Source organism: Mauremys reevesii, linkage group 14, assembly GCF_016161935.1.
Source record: "Mauremys reevesii isolate NIE-2019 linkage group 14, ASM1616193v1, whole genome shotgun sequence".
Lineage (NCBI taxonomy): Eukaryota > Metazoa > Chordata > Testudines > Geoemydidae > Mauremys > Mauremys reevesii.
Genome location: NC_052636.1, coordinates 1,761,598 through 1,782,244, shown reverse-complemented (window position 1 = coordinate 1,782,244; position 20,647 = coordinate 1,761,598). Strand labels below are relative to the sequence as shown.

Sequence of the window (20,647 nt, the reverse complement as noted above, 5' to 3'; positions counted from 1 at the left end):
GGGAGCCATCAAGTTGCCAAAGCAACATTAACGGCCCCCACTTTGCATAATTACAATAGGCCCCCAGGGTTATATTTCATATTCCTAGTTTCAGATACAAGAAAGATACATTCATATAAATAGGATGATCACACTCGGTAGATTTCAGAGCAGCAGCCGTGTTGGTCTGTATCCACAAAAAGAACAGGAGTCCTTGTGGCACCTTAGAGATGAACGAATTTATTTGAGCAGAAGCTTTCATGGGCTACAGCCCACTTCATCGGATGCATGTAGTGGAAAATACAGTAGGAAGATACATATATACACAGAGAACATGAAACAATGGGTGTTACTATACACACTATAAAAAGAGTGATCAGTCAGGGTAAGCTATTATCAGCAGGAGAGAAAAAGAATTGTTTGTAGTGGTAATGAAAATGGCCCATTTCCAGCACTTGACAAGGAGATGTAAGGACCTGGGGCGGGGAGGAGGGCAGATAAGCATGGGGAAATAGTTTTACTCAGTAGATTATAAGCTTTGTGATGATACCTTACAAGAGACCTTTCGCACGAAGCGTATTCCAGTTACATCATAGTCACACTCATTGGCCTAACATGTTCATAACATCATAGGGAGTGCGAGGTCACAGAGGGGTGAGGGTCTCTCTCTCCCCTCACCCCGATGCCACCTGAGCAAGGTGAGGGTGAGTGTAGCGGGTTCCCCTCGGGGTGCCACCTGGAAATGGGGCACCACTCAGCTCCCCTGACCCACCAGCCTGGGCTGTACTTCTGTGACAAGCCGCAAAGCCCTCTCTAGGCTGCACTTTCACCAGCATTCACACAGGTAGGGACACACCCAGGTGCGGTTACCTCACCCCAACACCCTCACTTCTGCGCTGCGGACTTCAGAGCTGGGCGGCCGGAGGGTGGCCGGTGCTGAGCCAGAGAGGGCCCGGTTCTGAAGGCAGCCGTGCAGAATCAAGGGTGGCAATACCACGCCAGCCTTACTTCTGCGCTGCTGCTGGCAGCTGTGCTGCCTTCAGAGCCGGGCTCCCGGCCAGCAGTCGCGGCTCCCTGGCCACCCAGCTCTGAAGGCAGCAGCAGCGTCGTCAGCAGCAGCGCAGAAGTACGGGTGGCAATACCACGACCCCCCTACAATAACACTGTGACCCCCTCCCCAACCCTTTTGGGGTCAGGACCCTGAGAGAGGCACCACGGGGACACTTCAGATTTAAAGATCTGAAATCATGAGATTGACAATTTTAAAAATCCCCTGACCGTGAAATTGACCAAAATGGAGGGTGAATTTGGTAGGGCCCTGGGTGTGAATCTGGAGGTGGAAGGCAGTTTGGGTGAAAGTGACCGTGAAATGGCAGATGTCGTGACTGTAAGGAAAGGAAGGAGAGAAAGCAGGAGAATAAGGACAATGGACTTCCACAACGCACAGTTCAGCGCCCCTAGAGAGCTGGTCGGTAGGGCCCCAATCGAAGGGGGAAAGGTGTTTAGCAGAGGCAGCAGTTCCTCAAGGAGAAAATATTCCAGGAGCAACAGCTAAGGTTGCCAACTGTCTAATCACACAAACCCAAACACCCTTGCCCCGCCCCCTTCCCCAAGGCCACGCCCTCCCCCTTTTCCAAGACCCCGTCCCCACCACTCCACACCCCCTCCTTCTGTCGCTCGCTCCCCCCACCCGTACTCACTTTCACCGGGCTGAGGCAGGGGATTGAGTTGCGGGCCGAGGGGTTTGGAGTATGGGAGAGGGCTCCGGGCTAAGCCTGGGACAGGGGCTTGGATTAAATTCATCCTAATTATGATACTAATATCCCTGTGAAGAATATGGGGTGCAGTGTCACAGTGGGATTCTGCTGCCTGCCCGTCTCCCTGAGCGTCCGTGTGGTTGGCCCTCCTCCCCGGTGAATAGTGGGGCTGTGAGTGGGGCAGCAGGTGCAGAGTGGGGGGCTCTTGCTCTTTCAGGGGCCGGTGACCTTCGAGGAGGTGGCTGTGTATTTCACCAGGGAAGAGTGGGCTCTGCTGGACCCCGCTCAGAGAGCCCTCTACAGGGATGTCATGCAGGAGAACTACGAGAACGTGAACTCGCTGGGTAAGGAGTCCTGTCCCCTCGGTTCCTAGAAGGGGAAATGAAAAGTTAAGGTTCACCACATCCTGCGATGTAACCTTAACTCTGCCCTGTTTCAGCATCACCCCAACGTGCCAGTGACACACACGCCAGTTCCCTGTACTCTGCCCTGCCCCAGAACGCTCTGGGAGCAGAGCCCAGGAGCAGAACAGCGCAAAGTCTAACGTCGTCTCTTGGCTAAGGCAAAACTTGGGTTCAGGTCTGGCATAAAGAACAGAAGCTGCCTGCCCCCGGCCAGCGCTCAGAAACAGACTCCAGCGAGAAACTGCAGAACTAGAATTTATCTGCAAACGGGACAGCATCACATGAGGCCTGAATAAAGACTGGGGGTGGATGAGTCACTGCAAACACCCCTGTTCTTGCCAGGTTCTGTGATCCTGCCAGCAGGCAGAGCCCGATGGCTGTTCACAGCCTTCGCTTTATATGCGCAGGGCCTGACCACTACTTTAGGTCAGGCCTCAGGCCTCACACCAGGCCTCTGGATACTACGCTGTCCTTGGTCCCCTCCTGTTCTTCCTCTACACCTGATCTCTGGGTAATCTCGTCCACAAATACAGCTGGGGACTCAACGGATCTACCTCTCTACTCCAGACCCGTCTCCTTCTGTCCAAACTGAAATCCCAGCCGGTCTCTCTAACCTCTCCTTTTAAATGCCTGTCCATCAGCTCACACTCAACAGTTAAAATGGCTAAAACAGAGCTCTTAATATTCCCCCCAGCCATCTCACCATCTCTTTTTTTTTTTCTCTTTCGTTGTGGAAAGCATCACTGCCACGCAGGCCTGTATCTTTGACACAGACCCCTCCCCATGTTCTCATGACCTGTCGACATCTTGGATTTTCTTTCTGCTGAATGTCCCTAAACTATGGCCAGTCCTAACCATCCACGGAGCTGAAATTCTTGTTCAGGGCACTCATCATCTCCTGCCTCAGTCGCAGCAACGTTGTTTACTCTGACCTTGACAAGCGCGAACGCAGAAGAAAACATCTATAAAGCTACCGCATATGTGACCTGTGAAAGAACCAGGAATGTTTAATCTTGGGAAAAGGCCTGATAATGGTCTTCAACTATGTTAAAAACTGTTATAAAGGGGGACAGTGATCATTGGTTCTCCACGTCCACTGGGTTAGGACAAGGAGGAATTGGCTTGATCTGCAGCAAGGGAGGTTTGGGTTGGCTAGTAGGAAAAACTTTCCAACTATAAGAATCATTAACTACCGGAATAGGTTACCAAGAAAGGTTCGTAGAGTCATACAAGCTGAGGGTTGGAAGGGACCTCAGGAGGTATCTAGTCCAACCCCCTACTCAAAGTAGGACCAACCCCAACTAAATCATCCCAGCCAGGGCTTTGTCAAGCCTGCCTTTAAAACCCTCTAAGGAAGGAGAGTCTACCACCTCCCTAGGGAACCCATTCCAGTGCTTCACCACCCTCCTAGGGAAACAGTGTTTCCTAATATCCAACCTAGACCTCCCCCACTGCAATTTGAGACCATTGCTCCTTGTTCTGTCATCTGCCACCACTGAGAACAGTCTAGATCCATCCTCTTTGGAACCCCCTTTCAGGTAGTTGAAAGCAGCTATCAAATCCCCCCTCACTCTTCTCTTCTGCAGACTAAACAATCCCAGTTCCCTCAGCCTCTCCTCATCAGTCATGTGCTCCAGCCCCCTAATCATTTTTGTTGCCCTCTGCTGGATTCTTTCCAATTTGTCCACATCCCGTCTGTAGTGGGGGGACCAAAACTGGACACAACACTCCAGGTGTGGCCTCACCAGTGCCCAATAGAGGGGAATAATCACTTCCCTCGATCTGCTGGCCATGCCCCTACTTATACAGCCCAAAATGCCATTAGCCTTCTTGGCAACAAGGCCACAGTGTTGACTCATATCCAGCTTCTCGTCCACTGTAACCCCTAGGTCCTTTTCTGCAAAACTGCTGCCCAGCCATTCGGTCCCCAGCCTGTAGCAGTGCATGGGATTCTTCTGTCCTAAGTGCAGGAAGAACTCGGGTTCTTGTTTCAGGCTCCCCGCCTGAAAAGCTGGCTACCAGAAGACAAAAAGCCTTTGTGGAAGAAGGATGCTCCCCCTGCTTTTTCCTCACCTATCTGAGCTTCCTTTGTGTCCCTTCCTGCTTGGCGACTCTGTTTACTCCTTAAATCCAAATGAAGCAGAGCACACGTTCCTTTATTTAGGACAGACCAGTTTGCCAACCTCAGTTTGGGCAGGGCGGTGGCTTTTGGAACATGTGGTAATAACATTCCGACGGGGAAATGTTACAACTTCACCTATAAAGTTGCCACACACCTTATCTCAGGACAATAATGAGCAGCAAGTTATGAGTTTGCAGATGATCCCTCCCAAGGCGTAATTTGCACAAAGATTTTTACAATAGTGCGTGGGGTGTGAATCCAGGGATGTGTTCGGTCCCAGCCTCCCTGCTCAGCGGTGGGGAAATCCATATCCTCTTTGCTCATTGTTTGCAATGTGTCAGCGTCTGGGCAATTGGGGCTACCAGGGTATTCTCAAAAGCGCCGTTGATACGGAACCTAAAGAACAGACAGAAGAGACCCATGTCTGTCTCTTTGCCTGCCCTGAGAGGAAACAGCCCTTTTCTAACCACGAGGGAGCAATGCAGCACATTGGGGGAAATGCCGCACGAGCAGGAGTCATACAAATATTAGAAAAAATCCACCACTTTGTCAGAGCCCCATTAAACTAAACCACATTATTCCGACCCCCATAAACACCCCAATAGCCCAGTCCGCGGTCAGTTTCCTCAGTGTGACAGAGCTGCACCGTTTCTGAGTCCTTACGTTCCTCCCAGCCACAACGCGACCCCTTCCCCGGCACAGGTGTGTGCGTGTGTCCCTGGCGATGTCCTGGGTTGGCAGTGAGACTTCTTGAGACACAGAGACTCCCTTCCTGTCTGCAGCAGCCACAAACCCTCTTCCCAGCAGGCTCCTGGAGTCCGTCCCTCCTGAAGTCACCTGGCCTGATTCTTGCTTTTCACATTCTCCTTTTCTAGGGGAATTAGAGTCTGTTGGTCCTAAATTCTCCAGCCTTCCATGTTCATACCCCCCACCTCCATGACACCTCTCCTGACATCTGCTGCTCCTGACAGCCTGCATTCAGTGTCATCCCCGCTCCCTCCTATTCCTCCCTACGCTGCACCCCACCAGCCCACGCTCGCCAGTCCCGGCTTCCCTCTCTCTCTCCCCTTCTCTCTGGGCCTCTGCGATCAGCAAGAAGCATTTGCAGGGGACCGTCGCTCTGCGGGACATGGAGTTACCGTCTCTGTGTTCCAGGATTCCCGTTGATGATGAGCGTCTGCCTGGTGTGTGTGCCTGACAGAGGTGGAGGTAGTTAAATCCCCCACAGAAAGTGCGTCCTGCACCTCTCAGCACAGGCACTGACTCTGTGGGTGCTCTGGGGCTGGAGCACCCAAGGGGAAAAATTGTGGGTGCTCAGCACCCACTGGCAGCCCCGCAGATCAGCTTCTCTCCCTCCCTGCCGGCCCTCCCGCCCACCGCAATCAGCTGTGCAGCGGGTGCAGGGTGCGCTGGGTGGCGGGGGAGGAGCAGGGACAGGAAGTGGCAGGGGAGGGGTGGGGGTTTGGGGGAAGGGGTGGAGTGGGGGCAGGGCCTGGGGCAGAGCAGGGGTGAAGCACCCCCCCTCCCCGGGAGCGTGGGAGGTTGGTGCCTCTGCCTCTGAGCACCTGCGGGGCTGCCCTGGGATTTTATCCTCAGCCCATTTTAAAGCAGTAAAATCATGACACTTTTTTTTTTTTTTTTGGGTGGCAAATGAATTCTCCTGATCTTCCCGAGCAGGGTTTCCGGTATCCAGCCCTGATGTGAGCTCCCAGCTGGAACGAGGGGAAGAGCCGTGGGTCACAGATCGCCAGGGCTCGGAGGAAAGGGAGAGCATCTGCGCTGGTGAGGCATCATTAAACAAACTCAGAAACTGTCCGTGCCTGAAGGAAACAGCTGGGATTCCCCACAGAGACCTTGTGAGCTCTCCGTGTCCAGCAGGTGTCATACGCTCACAGCCAATCCCACTCCTGGCTCCCCACCCACCCTGACTGACACCTGGCAGTAGCTCCCGCCCTGACCTCCCTTCTCCCAGGAGTTTTTGGGTGGGATGTGGCGGCAGAATTGATCCTCTCCTGACTCCCCGTGGGGAAGAGTTTGGGGAAATTCAGTTCCTGATTTTTTTCTACCTCTCCAGCACAGACTCTCTCTTTTCCATTCCTGTTTCTGAGGTTTCCCTCTCTCTCCCAGCAGGTGATGGGACGGTGAGTGAGACGACGGAGCAGAATCCGAAAGAGGAAGATACTGAGCAAGTGGAACGGCACAGGCCATTATCACGAAGCGCCAAAGGGAATGTGCCTGGGAGTTGTGAGCAGGGAGACGGTTATAGGCATCAGCAAAGGCCAGAGCAGCAGCCGGGAAACCAGACACAGGAGAAAGTGGGTAAATGCATTAATTGTTGGGAAACTCACAAAGATGTCAAGGGAACCCCAGCCCAGCCGAGAATCCTCAGGGGAAAGAGAAACAACACGGGCACCGAGTGTGGGATAAACGTCAGTAGATGCTCAGACCTTATTAACCATGAGGGAATCCAGACGGGAGAGAGACCCTATGAATGCGCTGAGTGCGGGAAAAGCTTCACTCAGAGTTCAGCCTTCGTTACACATCAGAGAATTCACACGGGAGAAAGGCCCTATGCGTGCTGCGAGTGCGGGAAACGCTTTGCTCAGAGTTCAGCCCTTCTGATACATCAGCGAATCCACACAGGGGAGAGACCCTATGGATGCTGCGAGTGCGGGAAAAACTTCAGTAACAGCTCAGCCCTTATTACGCATCAGAGGATCCACACGGGGGAGAGACCGTATGAATGCAGCGAGTGCGGGAAAAGCTTCACTCAGAGCTCAAACCTTACTATTCATGAGAGAATCCACAGGGGAGAGAGACCCTACGAATGCGGCGAATGCGGGAAAAACTTCCCTCGAAGCTCAGCCCTTATAAGGCATCAGAGAATCCATGCGGGGGAGAGACCGTACGAATGCTGTGAGTGCGGGAAAAGCTTCACTGAAAGCTCAGACCTTCTTATACATCAGAGAGTCCACACAGGAGAAAGACCCTATAAATGCAGCGAGTGCGGGAAAAGCTTCACTAAGAGATCAGTCCTTGTCACGCATCAGAGGATCCACACCGGGGAGAGACCCTACGAATGCCGCGAGTGCGGGAAAAGCTTCACTCAGAGCTCAGCGCTTATCGCACATCAGCGAATACACAGAGGGGAGAGACCCTACGGATGCTGTGAGTGCGGGAAAAGCTTCACGGACAAATCAGCCCTGGTCGCCCATCAGAGAATCCACAGCGGAGCGAGACCCTATGAATGCAGCGAGTGCGGGAAAAACTTCGCACGTAACTCGGCCCTAATTACGCATCAGAGGATCCACACGGGTGAGAGACCCTATGAGTGCCGTGAGTGTAGGAAAAACTTCCATCAGAGCTCAGCCCTTACTTACCACCAGAGAATCTGCCGGGGCAATAACCATAATTAAGACCTTGTCTATGGCTGTCGAAAGATTTTTTTTTCTTTTGCTAATTCCCATAGAGTGACCCTCAAGGCTGTTTGCACCCTTTGCTTCACCGTGGTCCTGCAGGTGCCCCAGGGGAGTTGCCAACTTCTGCCTTATGTAGCGCAGCCTTCTTTTGAGTGAAGCCCAAGGTCCTTTCTACCTACTCCATTGTTCTAGCAATAGTGGGACTGTACCCCCCGCCTGCCAGGAATGTCCTTCAGACACAGATGGGGGAAACGGGGGCAGGGCTGCCCAGAGGATTCAGGGGGCCTGGGGCAAAGCAATTTCGGGGGCCCCCTTCCATTAAAAAAAAAAGTTGCAATTCTATAGAATACTATATTCTCGTGGGGCAAATTGCCCCACATGCTCCCCCCGCCCCCACACTCCCCTCGGGCGGCCCTGAACGGGGGTTCTCAGCTAGCTACATGGAGGTAAAATATTCATTTCCACTGTGATTCTCGAGGCATTCGCTAGCTCAGCTATTCTTGCAGGAAAGTCCTGACCCAGGTTATAGGGAATGTTTCCTCATGACCTGACCTAACCTCTGTCGTTGTCCTAATCTCAACAAACCTTAAGCATCACATTTCTACTCCTCCTCCCACTGCAAAGCCATTGTTAAAGTCACCGGGTCCCCTTTTTTGGGGGACCGATCGTCTCATTCCCAGTTGTTGTCACGTGGCTCTGAGTTGGGATGAATAGCAGTTAGGGGTTTGATACCTTTATCCTCATTTAAAATGTATTTAACTATAACAAGGAGCCTGGGCCGGGGGGAAAGTGTCAATTCAGCTTCTGTGGTGCTGGAGGAGATGGGGGGCGGGGGATTCCCTGATTCCCCACCATCCCATCAGAGTTACTCTCTGTCCGAGCCGTGTAGAATTGATCTTTTCCACCTTCAAACTCTCCACCTCCCAAAGGGTCACGCGATGAGGTGTTCTCAGCTCACTCTTTGATTTCCTTGATCATCAGGACTGGAGCGGAAAGTGTCCCAGACCCGGACGAGGAATCAGTGTGTATCCAAAACACAGTTTGATCATTATGAGTTTAAATGCCGCTCTCCGTCCTTTTGCAAAGCAGCTTCTGGGCTTTTTCCTGCTGCGTATGGATTGTTTGCAGATTAGACGTTTGGCTGTTTTTCCCCTCCTCCCACCACTATGATAAAGCTAAAACTTCCCTAAATAACATGACGCAATAAAAGGAGACGGTGCTGAACAAAGCACCTTTGAACATATCCGAGAAGAACACAATGTGAACCCGTTGTCCTGACTGTGAGTCATCAGATATAATCTGCTCTGGAATTTTACTTTATCTAAACCTGAAAGTGTCTTATTCCTCTCGGTGTTGTGGATTTTTCTCCCTTTCCTAAAGGCCGTTCGGTTACATAGTGGGGTGCTAGTTTTGTTTGAGAGAATGTAGCTCAGATTTATTGGGGACTTTGAGACCACCGGCTATCCGGCAAAAATAGTCATTTATTTTATTCTTGCATTTCCGCCACCCCTCCATGATGACCGTTCGGTCAACTCTGGAGATTCTGATGCAGTTCGGTCAACACGGGAGAGTGCTCCACTAGGACATGCTACCAAGGAAACATTCGTGTTTTTAATTCTCCACTATGAAATGCTGAACAACCCACTCCAAATTCTACGAGGTACTGAAGGAGCTGCATGCGACCACCGTATTGTTCAGTTCGTTAGGCCGATATTATCTCAGGTGACCCGAGGAGAAAGGAGCACGATATGTGGCTTGGAGATTTGCAATACGCTCACGCAGTTGGTTCCCAAAGCAGTTATGAGCCAGGGCCTACAGGAGGTTACCCCTGCAGATGTCTCCTAGCTAAGATTTTGATTGGTGAAACATTGTCCCTAACTATGCAAATATGGAGGAAATAGAAGCAGCGTTTGTGTTGAACTAACCCTCGGTAGGTGCTGCAAAGGAGTGTAAAATGAAATCCGTGTTGCACATGAGATAGCTGAAGAAAAATAACTATTTTTTTTAACAGAAACTCTGCTTGGTGTAGCTTACAGAGAGTCCGATTCAGGTCTGTGTCTGGTTCCTAACAGAGACCTGTGCCACCAGAGAGATCGACGCCTAGGCTCCTGGACAGCAAATGGGGAGAAACTGGCACCTTGGAATGGGATCCACAAAACCTGTCATGCTAGGTGGCTTCTCACCTGAGGTAGCCAGGGGAGAGGCCAGCCCCCTGCTGTCCTCCCCATCACCTCTCCACCCTCAGCTTCTTGCTTCTTCCTCCTCTCCTCGACAGCTGGATTTATGGCCACAAGGAAGGAGCAGGTCATCTGGGTCTGACCTCATGTATAGGAGAGGCCACCGATATCACCCCTCAACCGTGCCACGGCTGGAGAACAGGAGGGACCCAGGTGCACCAGTGGCTGATGCTCGTGCAGTGGCAGAGACACGCGGATGCCGATGTGCCCTTGTTGCCAAGGCATTTGAGATTCGTTGTACCAAATCAGAGGGAAGTGGAAATGTATGAGGAATTTTATACCCTCGGTTGATAAACAAGGTAAAAATTGAGTGGAACGCCATATACATTTTTGGGAATTAGAGAGAAAATGGGGGGAAAACGTGCAAGGACTTTATATCAAGCAATAATCAAGAATTTCACAAAACAGCAACATTGGAGAAGATCCTCTGTTAATATATCATTAGAGGGGAAAATCTCAGGGGATAATATCAGTCACAGATAATTAGAGAAAAACAGGGCAATGTTTTTAAGGATGCTATGTCACTATTTTAGAATAAAGGAGTAAGTGGGGGTGAAAACCTATTTATTTGTTCACAGAGAAAAACACCAATATCAATGTTCAGTAATTTGAGAGACAGGCGTGGGGCATTATATAGACGTGATCAAGAAACAACAGAAGGGGACGGTTCCCCCTTGGCTGACACTCACATGGCCGCAAGGAGCCCTGGGCAATGCTGCTTTAATAGGGGATGGGATGAGGGCGGATGCGGCCAGTGGGGAGCAGGGGAGCATGGGGGTCTGGGACCATCACTGGCAGCTGGTGGCAGGAGGGGTGCTGGGTTGGGCTGGGTAGGGTAGGGACGAAGCAGGAAGCAGCGAGACGGTAATCTGGGGCTGGGCTGTCTCCATGGAGGGGACACGCGCTTCTCCCTTTCTATCCTGTGCCCTTTCCAAGCCCTGTTGCTGGCAGAGAACGGCCACCCAATCCCCACCCCCGAGGCAGGCGCATCTCAGGGTCCTATTCTGCACCCACTAACACCCTGCCCATTCGGGGAATGGCTGAGGGCATCGCGTTCCCCCCCCAAAAACAAGGATGATTTGCTGCAGATAAAATGGGGGGGGGAACATCCCAAATCTGAGGCGATGTTAAACTGAAATGGGAGCAAAACCTGAGCATAATAGATAACAAAGCAACACTGTGAGGGAGAGAGAAGGGGGAGAACCGACCAGGATTTTATAGCCGTACTTGATGATTACAGAGAAAGGGGGAAGCCTGTTGGGGTGCAGGGGCCGCACTGCAGAATGATCCCCCCGGAATTGTCCCTGCGGTGAAGTAACAACCGTGACCCGGCATGCCCCGGTTTTCCCCCACCTGGAATTGAGGTACTGCCACTCACTACACACTGTGGCCATTTATTCTGGTCCCACTTGTCTGTGGGAGTCTGTCCTTTGCCTAGGGAAGGGGACGCCTGGCCCCTTACTGAAACTGAGTGGGGGTTTTGGTTCACTCTCTCCCAGCCCCAAAAGAAAGGGGAAGGGGGGATGAGAACTCAGGACCCTGAGACTGACAGTCCGCAGGGCCAATGGGGAGAGGGCAATGGCCCAGGTCAGCCTGATTGACAGGGAAGGCAGGTCAATGAGGGAGTCAGGAGGCCAGGGGGTCCCGTCCTCTGTGTGAGCTGGAGCTTCTTGGGCCGGAGTAGGGCAGAGTTAAGGAGACAGGAGCGACCAGAACCAGGGACCAAATCTGTGCTGGGAGCAAAGCTGCAGAAACCAGAGCCAGTGGGGCCAGGTAAAAGCCGCCCAGGGGGCTGGAGGCAGAGTAGCAGCGTCAGTGCTGAGGCCGAGTGGAGCTGGAGCTGGAACAGTGCGGAGCCGGGTGCGGTGAGCACCTGGGGAGACGAGGGGGACCCTGTGCACAAGGCCCAGTGCGGGGAGATGCCCCCCAGCCAAGCCAGACTTGGAGAGGGATCGTAACCCCAGTGGAGGGGGTGATGCTGGGAAGAAGGGTCCTGCTACCCAGAGCGTGAAGCCATGTCCGACCTGTGGCGTCCCTGCAGCACGGCCAGAGCGTGGGACGGATGGGTGAGGCACAGACAGTGAACGGCCCTTTACCCTCCAGAGACGCTGGTTGTGGTGTCCCCGAGTGGGGTTATTTGTTTTCCTTTAGCCTTCCCCGTTTTGCCTTATTCTTTAAATTGGTGGCTGGTTAATAAATTGTATTTGCTTGAGCTGTGTGCAGTGATCAGTGGGTCGGGGAAGTGTCCATAGCAGAGAGAGCCCCCCGCCGCGGGGACACCCTCGCCCCTGTCCTAAGTGACCATGACAAGGTTGGGGGTCGAGCCCCCCAGGAATCCTGGGCCCAGCCTTGTGGTGGTTACGTGGACTCTGCCACACAGGAGGGTGGAAGGGGAGCCCTCGAGGTCGGGCAGGGCTCTGGGTAAAGCAAGTGGGAGCGAGGACTCAGATCCTTCCGCTAGCCAAGTCATGCATAAGCCAGGGAAGTTCCCCCCAATACGAGGACCATTCCCCCGTTTACACCTACAATGGCCTTTGGGTCAGGTCCCAGAAACACTGAGTCCTCTCTGGATGCCTGGATCTTTACCAAGTCTCCCCAAAGTGGGGTTGCACTTTTCTAGGACCTTGTTCCCAATACCAGAATACCTTTGGAAGAGCTGCTGGTCCCTTGTACCTGCAGATACAAGCAACTGCGACCCTCATGCTGCCGTTCTGCCGCTGTGTCTCTGCGGGATCACCTTCTCCTCCAGCTGGTCACCGTTCTTATCTCCCGTTATACTTACTCGTTAACGTTTCTGAGGGTGGAAGAGTCTCAAACTTGAGGACCCTCCATGAATCTCCTGGAGGTGATGTTTACTCTGGTCAAGCTTTACACGACACACCAGGTCCCTCTTTCCAACTTCATCCTTTTCTAGTTATCAGAACTATGTGCAAGCCCAAGACACCGTGAACAATTTGTCAGCTGTGGCTGTAAGAATCTGTTCGTTATAGATCCATGCTGCTAACACCCATTGATTAATTACATCGTTTTTTACAGCTGTGGTCTCATCTCAAAAAAATATACAGGCGAGTCTCATCTTACACGGGGGTTCCGTTCCGCGGTCAGCACGTAAAGCGAAAACCGCGTCTAGTCAAAATTACATTGAGTTGAATGGCAGGCGGAATCACCTGCACTACAAGTACAGTATTCAAATTATTTTTCTCTTTTTTTGTTGTTTTTGTTTTGCCAACCGCGTAAAGCTGAAATTGCGCATGTTAAATGTGCATAAGATGTGACAGACCTGTACTGGCATTAGAAAAGGTTCAGAGAAGGGCAACTAAAATGATTAGGAGTTTGGAACGGGTCCCATATGAGGAGAGATTAAAGAGGCTAGGGCTTTTCAGCTTGGAAAAGCTAAGGGGGGACATGATAGAGGTCTATAAAATCATGAGTGATGTGGAGAAAGTGAATAAGGAAAAAATATTTACTTGTTCCCATAATACAAGAACTGGGAGCCACCAAATGAAATTAATGGGCAGCAGGTTTAAAACAAATAAAAGGAAGTTCTTCTTCACGCAGCGCACAGTCAACTTGTGGAACTCCTTACCGGAGGAGGTTGTGAAGGCTAGGACTATAATGGGGTTTAAAAGGGGACTGGATAAATTCATGGAGGTTAAGTCTATAAATGGCTATTAGCCAGGATGGGTAAGGAAGGGTGTCCCTAGCCTCTGTTCGTCAGAGGGTGGAGATGGATGGCAGGAGAGAGATCACTTGATCGTTACCTGTTAGGTTCACTCCCTCTGGGGCATCAGGCATTGGCCACTGTCGGCACACAGGATACTGGGTTGGATGGACCTTTGGTTTGACCCGGAGCGGCCTTTCTTATGTTCCACTGATTTTTTTTTTTTTAGTTTTTTTTAACAGTTTGGTATCTCAGCTACTTTTTAGCCATCATTAATTTCATCCCCGCCCCCTTCGTTTGTTAATTCATACACATACTTGCTCTCTACTACTACTTTCCTCCTTGACAAATTTAAGCCTGTTCATCTTAACCCCTGTAGCTTAGCATCAGCTCATTTTATGCTAGTGGTGACAGATCAGGTTAGACAAATGCGTTATTAAAAAACTTTATTTCAGTAAAAGGACCGGGCTACTTTGGGGCTAGTTTTTAAGTGACTTTGGGCTACTAATGCAGTAGGAATCTGGCAACCGCTCCAAGCCTGAATCCACTGCACCCCTATTTCTGTGCTGAGCCAGGCACCAAGCCTGAAATTCTAGCGTGTGGCTAGTGGCTGTGGTAGGTTCACTTCAATAGGCCGGGCGGTGACGGGATTGAAGTGTGGTTCTGCTGTATTAGCGAGACGCCCGGAATTACGGTGTGCATTTCCAATGAGGGGGTAATTAAGCATTGGAACAATTTCTCAAGGTGGGGGTGGGGGTACGTGTGTGGTGGAGTCTCCATCTCTGACACGTTTTAAAGCAAAGTTGGATTTTTTTTTTCCTAACCGATGCTCGAGGAATTAGTTTGTGGGAAGTTCTGTGTGACACAGGAGGTCAGGCTAAGGCACAGTGGTCCCTTCTGGCCTTAAAATCTCTGAATAATCTGCCCAGCGTTGTCTGTGTTCACCTTCTGCAGCCGCTCTTACCTCATCTGCGATGTGTGGGTAATGGTGATGGGTACCACCCCAAGGGTGTGACACCTCAGCCAGTACAAACTGCTGAGAAATACAGAGACATATCCGCCTCCCAGCCCAAGGCAGTCTCCAGGGTGTGTTGGGGGGAGGCTCCCTCACCCAGACATGGACAGGTTTTTGCTGGATGTTTCAGGCCTAGCTCACAACCTTTTAAAAGCAGGTCGTGTGTGGGTGTGGGGGTGTTTGTCTCTCAAGAACCCTTCCCCCCCCAAATGACTGAAAATTTGCACCCCTGGCCCTTGGGTGGTGTATCACTGTTCAGCCAATCAGACTGTGTATGTGAATTTGTTCACACTTTTTCTTTAATGTGGTTTGAGAAAGAAATGCTGTTGCAACACAACAGTGCCGAAAATATTACTAGACGTCCGGTGGCACCTTAAAGACTAACCGATTTATTTGGGCATAAGCTTTCGTGGGTAAAAAAACCTCACTTCTTCAGATGCATGGAGATGCATTTCACTCCATGCCACTGCAGTGGGGTTTTTTTAACCCACGAAAGCTTATGCCCAAATAAATCGGTTAGTCTTTAAGGTGCCGCCGGACTCCTCGTCGTTTTGTGGATACAGACTAACATGGCTACGCCTCTGATACTTGACAAAATATTACTGCAGTTGATAATGTGAGCTGGCTACTTTATGGAAAATTACCTTCGGTTCCCTGGCAACTGAAGGTTGCTAATAGATTTCTTTCACAGGGAGGGTGTTGTTGCTTCTGTTCTTGCAGGGGAAAGTCTCACTTGATTATTTTGTTTTATGGGATCATTCCTCAACCTTTGCCCGCAGAGTTTTCACTTGAAGTTACACAGGCTGCTTTTCGTGGAGCCCCGTCAAGGCATTTGCTTGTGGGGGCTGTCTAGCATTTTAAGGCAGAGTCGTATGGACTGAATACTCGCGGCGTGACACAGTTAAAAGCCAGAAGATAGAAATGAGCAAATTTACAGAATAAAGTTTATCTGAAGCCACAGCACCCAGAGAATTAAACAGACTAAAATCGGAGCATTCAGCTGGTGCTTAGCACACTCTGCTGAGAGGCCTTTCTTCACATCCTTTCTGGGTGGTGTTGGCAGACCCAGCAGCAGCTCATGCCCAGACCCCTTGGCCTCGCTGAACCATCATAGCTGGCAACCAGGCCGGCTGCTGTGTGTGTTAGTATTGTAAAAGAGGGGTTGGATTTTAAAAAAAGGTGTTAAAATTTTATGAAATGCTTGAGTTGTTGCCTGCATTAATCTCACTTGTAATATCCGTCTCCCACATTATAAGGCAGGGGTCAGCAACCCTTCAGAAGCACTGTGCTGAGTTGTCATTTATTCACTTTGATTTAAGTTTTCACGTGCCAGTCATACGTGTTAACGTTTTTAGATGGTCTCTTTCTAGAAGTCTATAACATAGAACTAAACTATTGTTGTATGTAAAGTAAATAAGGTTTTTAAAATGTTTAAGCAGCTTCATTTAAAATTAAATTAAAATGCAGAGCCCCCCGGACCGGTGGCCAGCCCCTGGGCAGTGTGAGTGCCCCTGAAAATCAGCCCGCGTGCCGCCTCTGGCATGTGTGCCATGGGTTGCCTACCCCACTAGGAGGTAATAGTTAAATGTTTGCTCGGTAGCTATAAAAATATTTGCTCTGCAACTGTAAACCCATCAGGCAGGAGGCGTCATTAAGTGGGACATGCTGGTCTTCATCATCTCGCCACCAGAAGGCGACCCCCAGACACCGACAAGCCATTGTGGCACCTCAGTGGACAGAAGACGTTGTTGAGTCTCCCCCGGAGAGCCAGGAAGAGGAGAGCTCACCCCGTCGGCTTGAACTCCCGAGGGGAAGGGAATGAAAATTACGTCTCTGCTGCTTGAACTCTGAGGGGCAAAGAACCCAGCCACGTCCGGCAGCCAATCCCTGGGCCCCCCCCGACCAGCAAGCGCAGCTGGGACACGAAATGGGGAGAGACGGGGAGAATTGTTTGTAATGTTTTATTGACAGTAAGTAACTGGGAAGCTGGAGAGTAAAAGGTGGACGGGAAAGGAGATTCCCCACTACTGAGACCAGGTTTCTTCATGGCACGACAGCAGCATGAACATGCAGGAACGAACAGCGGGAATTACGGTGTGACAGGCTCACTTTCAGTAACGTCATCAGTCTCTGCGCCACTCATGTTCCCTTTTCTTCTCAGCATTTTCCTAGCCCTCACTTCCCATCCCTGCTTAGTTTCCTGGGTCTCTCCCACGGTCCTCCCCTCCCTGCCACAGATCACTGGCTTCTCCATTCTTTGCCCTCTTCCTGCTCCCTGGCTGGTTCCCCTGCCAGGCAGATTTTCCTTTCACCCTTTTCATTTCTATTTGCCGCCATTTCTCCCAGCCGCTCCCTTCATTCTCGTTTTATTTTAGTTCACATTTTCGTCTTGCTTCTCCTATTCCCTCTGGTTCAACCCGCCCTGCCCCTGCCAACCTCAGGAGTTTAAAAAAATAAATAAATTCACATCATGAGACTGACCCCAAATGAGGATTTTTTTAAATGATTCTATAATGGGCTTTGGTCTATCTGCACCCCTGCCCAGCCCCCACGTGTACGTGACAATTTCACAATGTGAGCAGCTGGCCGGGAGTCACAGGGGAAGGTGACTTTGGCTCCTGGGGGAGAGGTGTTGGCCAGGGCTGCCCAGAGGGGGGGGCAAAGGGGGCAATTTGCCCCGGGCCCCGGGCTCTGCAGGGGCCCCCAAGAGAACAGCTGAGGCTCCCGCCTCTGCCCCTCTCCTGGAGCCTCAGCGCATCAAGCGGCGTCCTCAGAGCCGCGTGGGGCGGGGGTGGGGCGGGGAGCTCCGGGCTGAGCTCAGCTCCCTCCGCTCGGCCCGGAGCCCCCAGCCCCGCCCCCTCCCCACGCGGCTCAGGCCCCGCCGGGGACACGCTGCGGCTGGTCAGCGAGGCGCTGAGGCTCCGGGTGAGGAGGGAGCCGGGGGTCAGAGGCTGGGGCCGGGGGGGTTGGCTAAGGGGCAGGGAGTCCTGGGGACAGTCAGGGCACAGGGAGGGGGCGGAGGTTGGGGGGGGCGGTCAGGGGGCAGGGAATGGGGTTGGATTGTGGGTGTTCGGGGGGGGCTGTCAGGACTCAGCAGGGGGGTGGATAGGGCTCAGGGCAGTCAGGGGACAGGGAAAAGGGGGGGTCTCTGGGGGACAGTGAGGGGACAAGGAGCAGGATGGGTCGGGGATTCTGAGGGGGGGTGGGCAGTCAGGGGTCAGGAAGTGGGTGGGGGTCAGATAGGGGGCAGGGCCAGGCTGTCTGGGAGGCACAGCCTGCCCTACCCTAAAGCTCATTCAGTAGTTTGAGGCTTGCAGAAGAGCTGAGCTGTTAGCTTTTCCATTAGGGCTCCCATCCCTTTCACTTCTCAATGCCAAATTCTAGTCTGTATTTAATTTCAGTGCCATAGGGAGATTCATGTCAGGGGAGGGCAGCTTCATTTCAAATTAGCCACTGGGGGAGGGATCACATGAGAAGAGCAATATCCTGCCCAACCCTACCAAGGGAGACCCCCCCCCCCCGCATTCCCTGAGGCTTCAGAGGGGTTAATTCAGTGGTTCTCAAACTTTTGTCCTGGTGACCCTTTCACATAGCAAACCTCTGAGTGTGACACCCCCCCCCCTTATAAATTGAAAACTCTTGTTTATATATTTAACACTATTATAAATGCTGGAGGCAAAGCAGGGTTTAAGGTAGCGGCTGACCGCTCACGACCCCCAGTAATAACCTCGTGACCCCCTGAGGGATCCCGACCCCCAGTTTGAGAACCCCTGGGTTAATTTAATTTTAGCACCCTGTGTCCATTCACATGCATGTGCTATTTCAGTTTTGACAACATAGGCTCATCCCAGATTCTGGAACAAGCTCAAATGCTCAGTTCGTGGAGTATGTACATAGTCTATACTAAAGACAAACCCATAGTAACCGTCTCCAGTTTGTGAGGGACCCCATGGAGCCAGTCTCTAGGAAACAGATAAATGCATGGAGGTTAAGTCCATTAATGGCTATTAGCCAGGATGGGTAAGAATGGTGTCCCTAGCCTCTGTTTGTCAAAGGGTGGAGATGGATGGCAAGAGAGAGATCACTTGATCATTACCTGTTAGGTTCACTCCCTCTGGGGCACCTGGCATTGGCCACTGTCGGTAGACAGATACTGGGCTAGATGGACCTTTGGTTTGACCCAGTATGGCCGTTCTTATGTTCTAACCTAAATGAACCCAAAGTTATGGAGACAGATACGAGTCAAGGAAGCCAGCAGCGTATCAGAAACCTGGAAAAATCGCTGCTTGGATGGGCTCAGGCGTTTGGTCACAAACTGAGGTGGTTCAAAAGGTTTGGATTTTTTTTTAAGCAGAATTTTTTTATTGCTGCTTGCTGTGTTTGATTGTTTAAAGAAACAAATATTTGGCCACACACTTCTGAAACCTCAAACCATGTTCAGGTTTTGGCAGACTAATTTCAGCTTTTCAATTAAAAAATCACAACAAATTTTGAAAGAAAGCAGGCATTGTCCGTGATTTTTTTCTGCTTTTTAAAAACCCCTAGTTTTTGATCCAGAAAAATTTTTGATGGAAAATATTTGTCCAACCCTTTTAATGAGTTTTAGTGCCTTTTAGCACTAGCTGATGCTGAGAACCAGTGATACCTTATAAAGAAGTTTTCTCAAAACTGGGTTTGTGCCAAAATGCAGAAGGTTTATTTTTCCCAGGGGCGCCCATGGGGGGGAAGCAAGTGGGGCAATTTGCCATGGGCCCCGCAAGGGCCCCCAGGAGAATATAGTATTGCAATTTTTTTATACAAGGGGCCCCCAAAATTTCTTTGCCCCAGGCCCCCTGAATTCTCTGGGCGGCCCTGGTGCTGGCTGGGAGATCGAATGACACAGACTTGTACAAAACACTCCCTGCTGCTGAGGCGCTTCCAGCTCCCCCCCAACCCTCCCAAATACTAATTAATTAATCCTGTGCCCCTGCCCAGCCCCCACATCTGCTCAGGGGTGAGGGAACAATTTGTATGGGAGGTGGGGGAGGTGCAGAAAGCCATTGAACAAAGCACTCAGCCCTGTATAGGATGGAAACCATTGCAAGCCAGGGGATGCCGCCGCACCCCCAGCCCCCCGAGTTCCAGCACCCAGGCGTTTGCCTCTTGGGCCGCTCCCGGGGTTCCCCCCTCCCCATCCCTGGTGCTGCAGGGAGGGATGGGGGAGGAGGTTTCAGGGGTCAGAGGTAAAGTGCCAGCGGGCTGGGGAGCTGGGAGTCCACGAGGGTCACAGGGACTGGGATGCGAGCTAGCTGGAGACGCCCCTCCTGGACCACAGAGAACAGTGACCAAGAGGCTGCAGAAATCCTGGGGGGGGGCGACGCGACTGGCTGCCCTCCCTCCGTCACTCCCTGCTCTCTGCGGTTTCAAAGTCCAGCGACTCCAGGGAGCCGGCGGGGTCGCAGAGACCGCAGGGAGACAGGCGGTAGGAAGACAGCAGGCCTCCGCAGTCATAGAGACTCGGGCACCGGAGGCCAGGCAGGCCGGTTTTGGGGTCCCCCGGGGGACACAGCCTGAGCCAGGATCTCCACACCCAGAGCCAGGGGCGGATTCTCTCCCCGGGGATGGCACCCGGCGGGAAAGTGAAGATCGGGGCCTCGCTAACAGCGTCAAAAAAGGCCACCTGCCCCCGGTCACAGTCCAGACAAACCCGGATCCTGCTGGGGACGCGCCGCAGGGGCAGGCGGGTGGCCGGGGAGGTGAGAGCCCGGAACTGGCCCCACCAGCCCCGCTCCACCGCCCAGATCCCCTCCTCGGGGTTCAGGTGGATCCAGACTCCCTGGCCACCCCCACCGCCCAGTGCCCCCCCTCCTGCCCCCTCACCTCCACCTCCCAGCAATGGCGCCCCGAGGCGAAGCCCTGGCGGCCCAGCAGGCAGCGCTCAGAGTCAAAGCGCTCCGGGTTGTCGGGCAGCGCCTGCCGCGTGTGTCCCCATCGCACGCTCTTCCCGTCCGCCGAGAGGACGAGTTCGGGATGCGCCGTCTCTGGATCCAGGGTCACGTGCACTGGGGGGGGGG

General features: G+C 52.1%; 1 protein-coding gene across 3 annotated transcripts; it reads left to right on the top strand.

The window, feature by feature from the left end:
• Positions 1 to 2,026: 2,026 nt before the first annotated feature.
• On the top strand, positions 2,027 to 10,228 carry LOC120381438 (zinc finger protein 300-like). Of its 3 annotated transcripts, XR_005588056.1 has the most exons (5): positions 2,027 to 2,080; positions 5,940 to 6,044; positions 6,390 to 7,577; positions 8,663 to 9,611; positions 9,693 to 10,228. XR_005588056.1 is itself a non-coding variant. In XM_039499637.1 (4 exons), exons 1-4 carry the CDS (start codon positions 2,047 to 2,049, stop codon positions 8,812 to 8,814), a joined length of 1,476 nt encoding a protein of 491 aa, XP_039355571.1. In that variant the 5' UTR covers positions 2,027 to 2,046; the 3' UTR covers positions 8,815 to 10,228. The 3 variants fall into 3 exon arrangements, 2 of the variants coding, with proteins under 2 accessions (XP_039355571.1, XP_039355570.1); XM_039499637.1 differs by having other exon boundaries at positions 6,393 to 7,577; positions 8,663 to 10,228; XM_039499636.1 differs by having other exon boundaries at positions 8,663 to 10,228.
• The last annotated feature ends 10,419 nt before the right edge of the window (positions 10,229 to 20,647 follow it).

What these genes read in the sequence shown, in the direction of transcription:
- LOC120381438 (XM_039499636.1), top strand. Translation starts at nt 2,047, where the DNA reads ATGCAGGAGAACTACGAGAACGTGAACTCGCTGG. An exon ending in CGAGAACGTGAACTCGCTGG is followed by an intron (nt 2,081 to 5,939) that starts GTAAGGAGTCCT and finishes CTTCCCGAGCAG; the next exon opens with GGTTTCCGGTATCCAGCCCT. An exon ending in AAGGGAGAGCATCTGCGCTG is followed by an intron (nt 6,045 to 6,389) that starts GTGAGGCATCAT and finishes TCTCTCTCCCAG; the next exon opens with CAGGTGATGGGACGGTGAGT.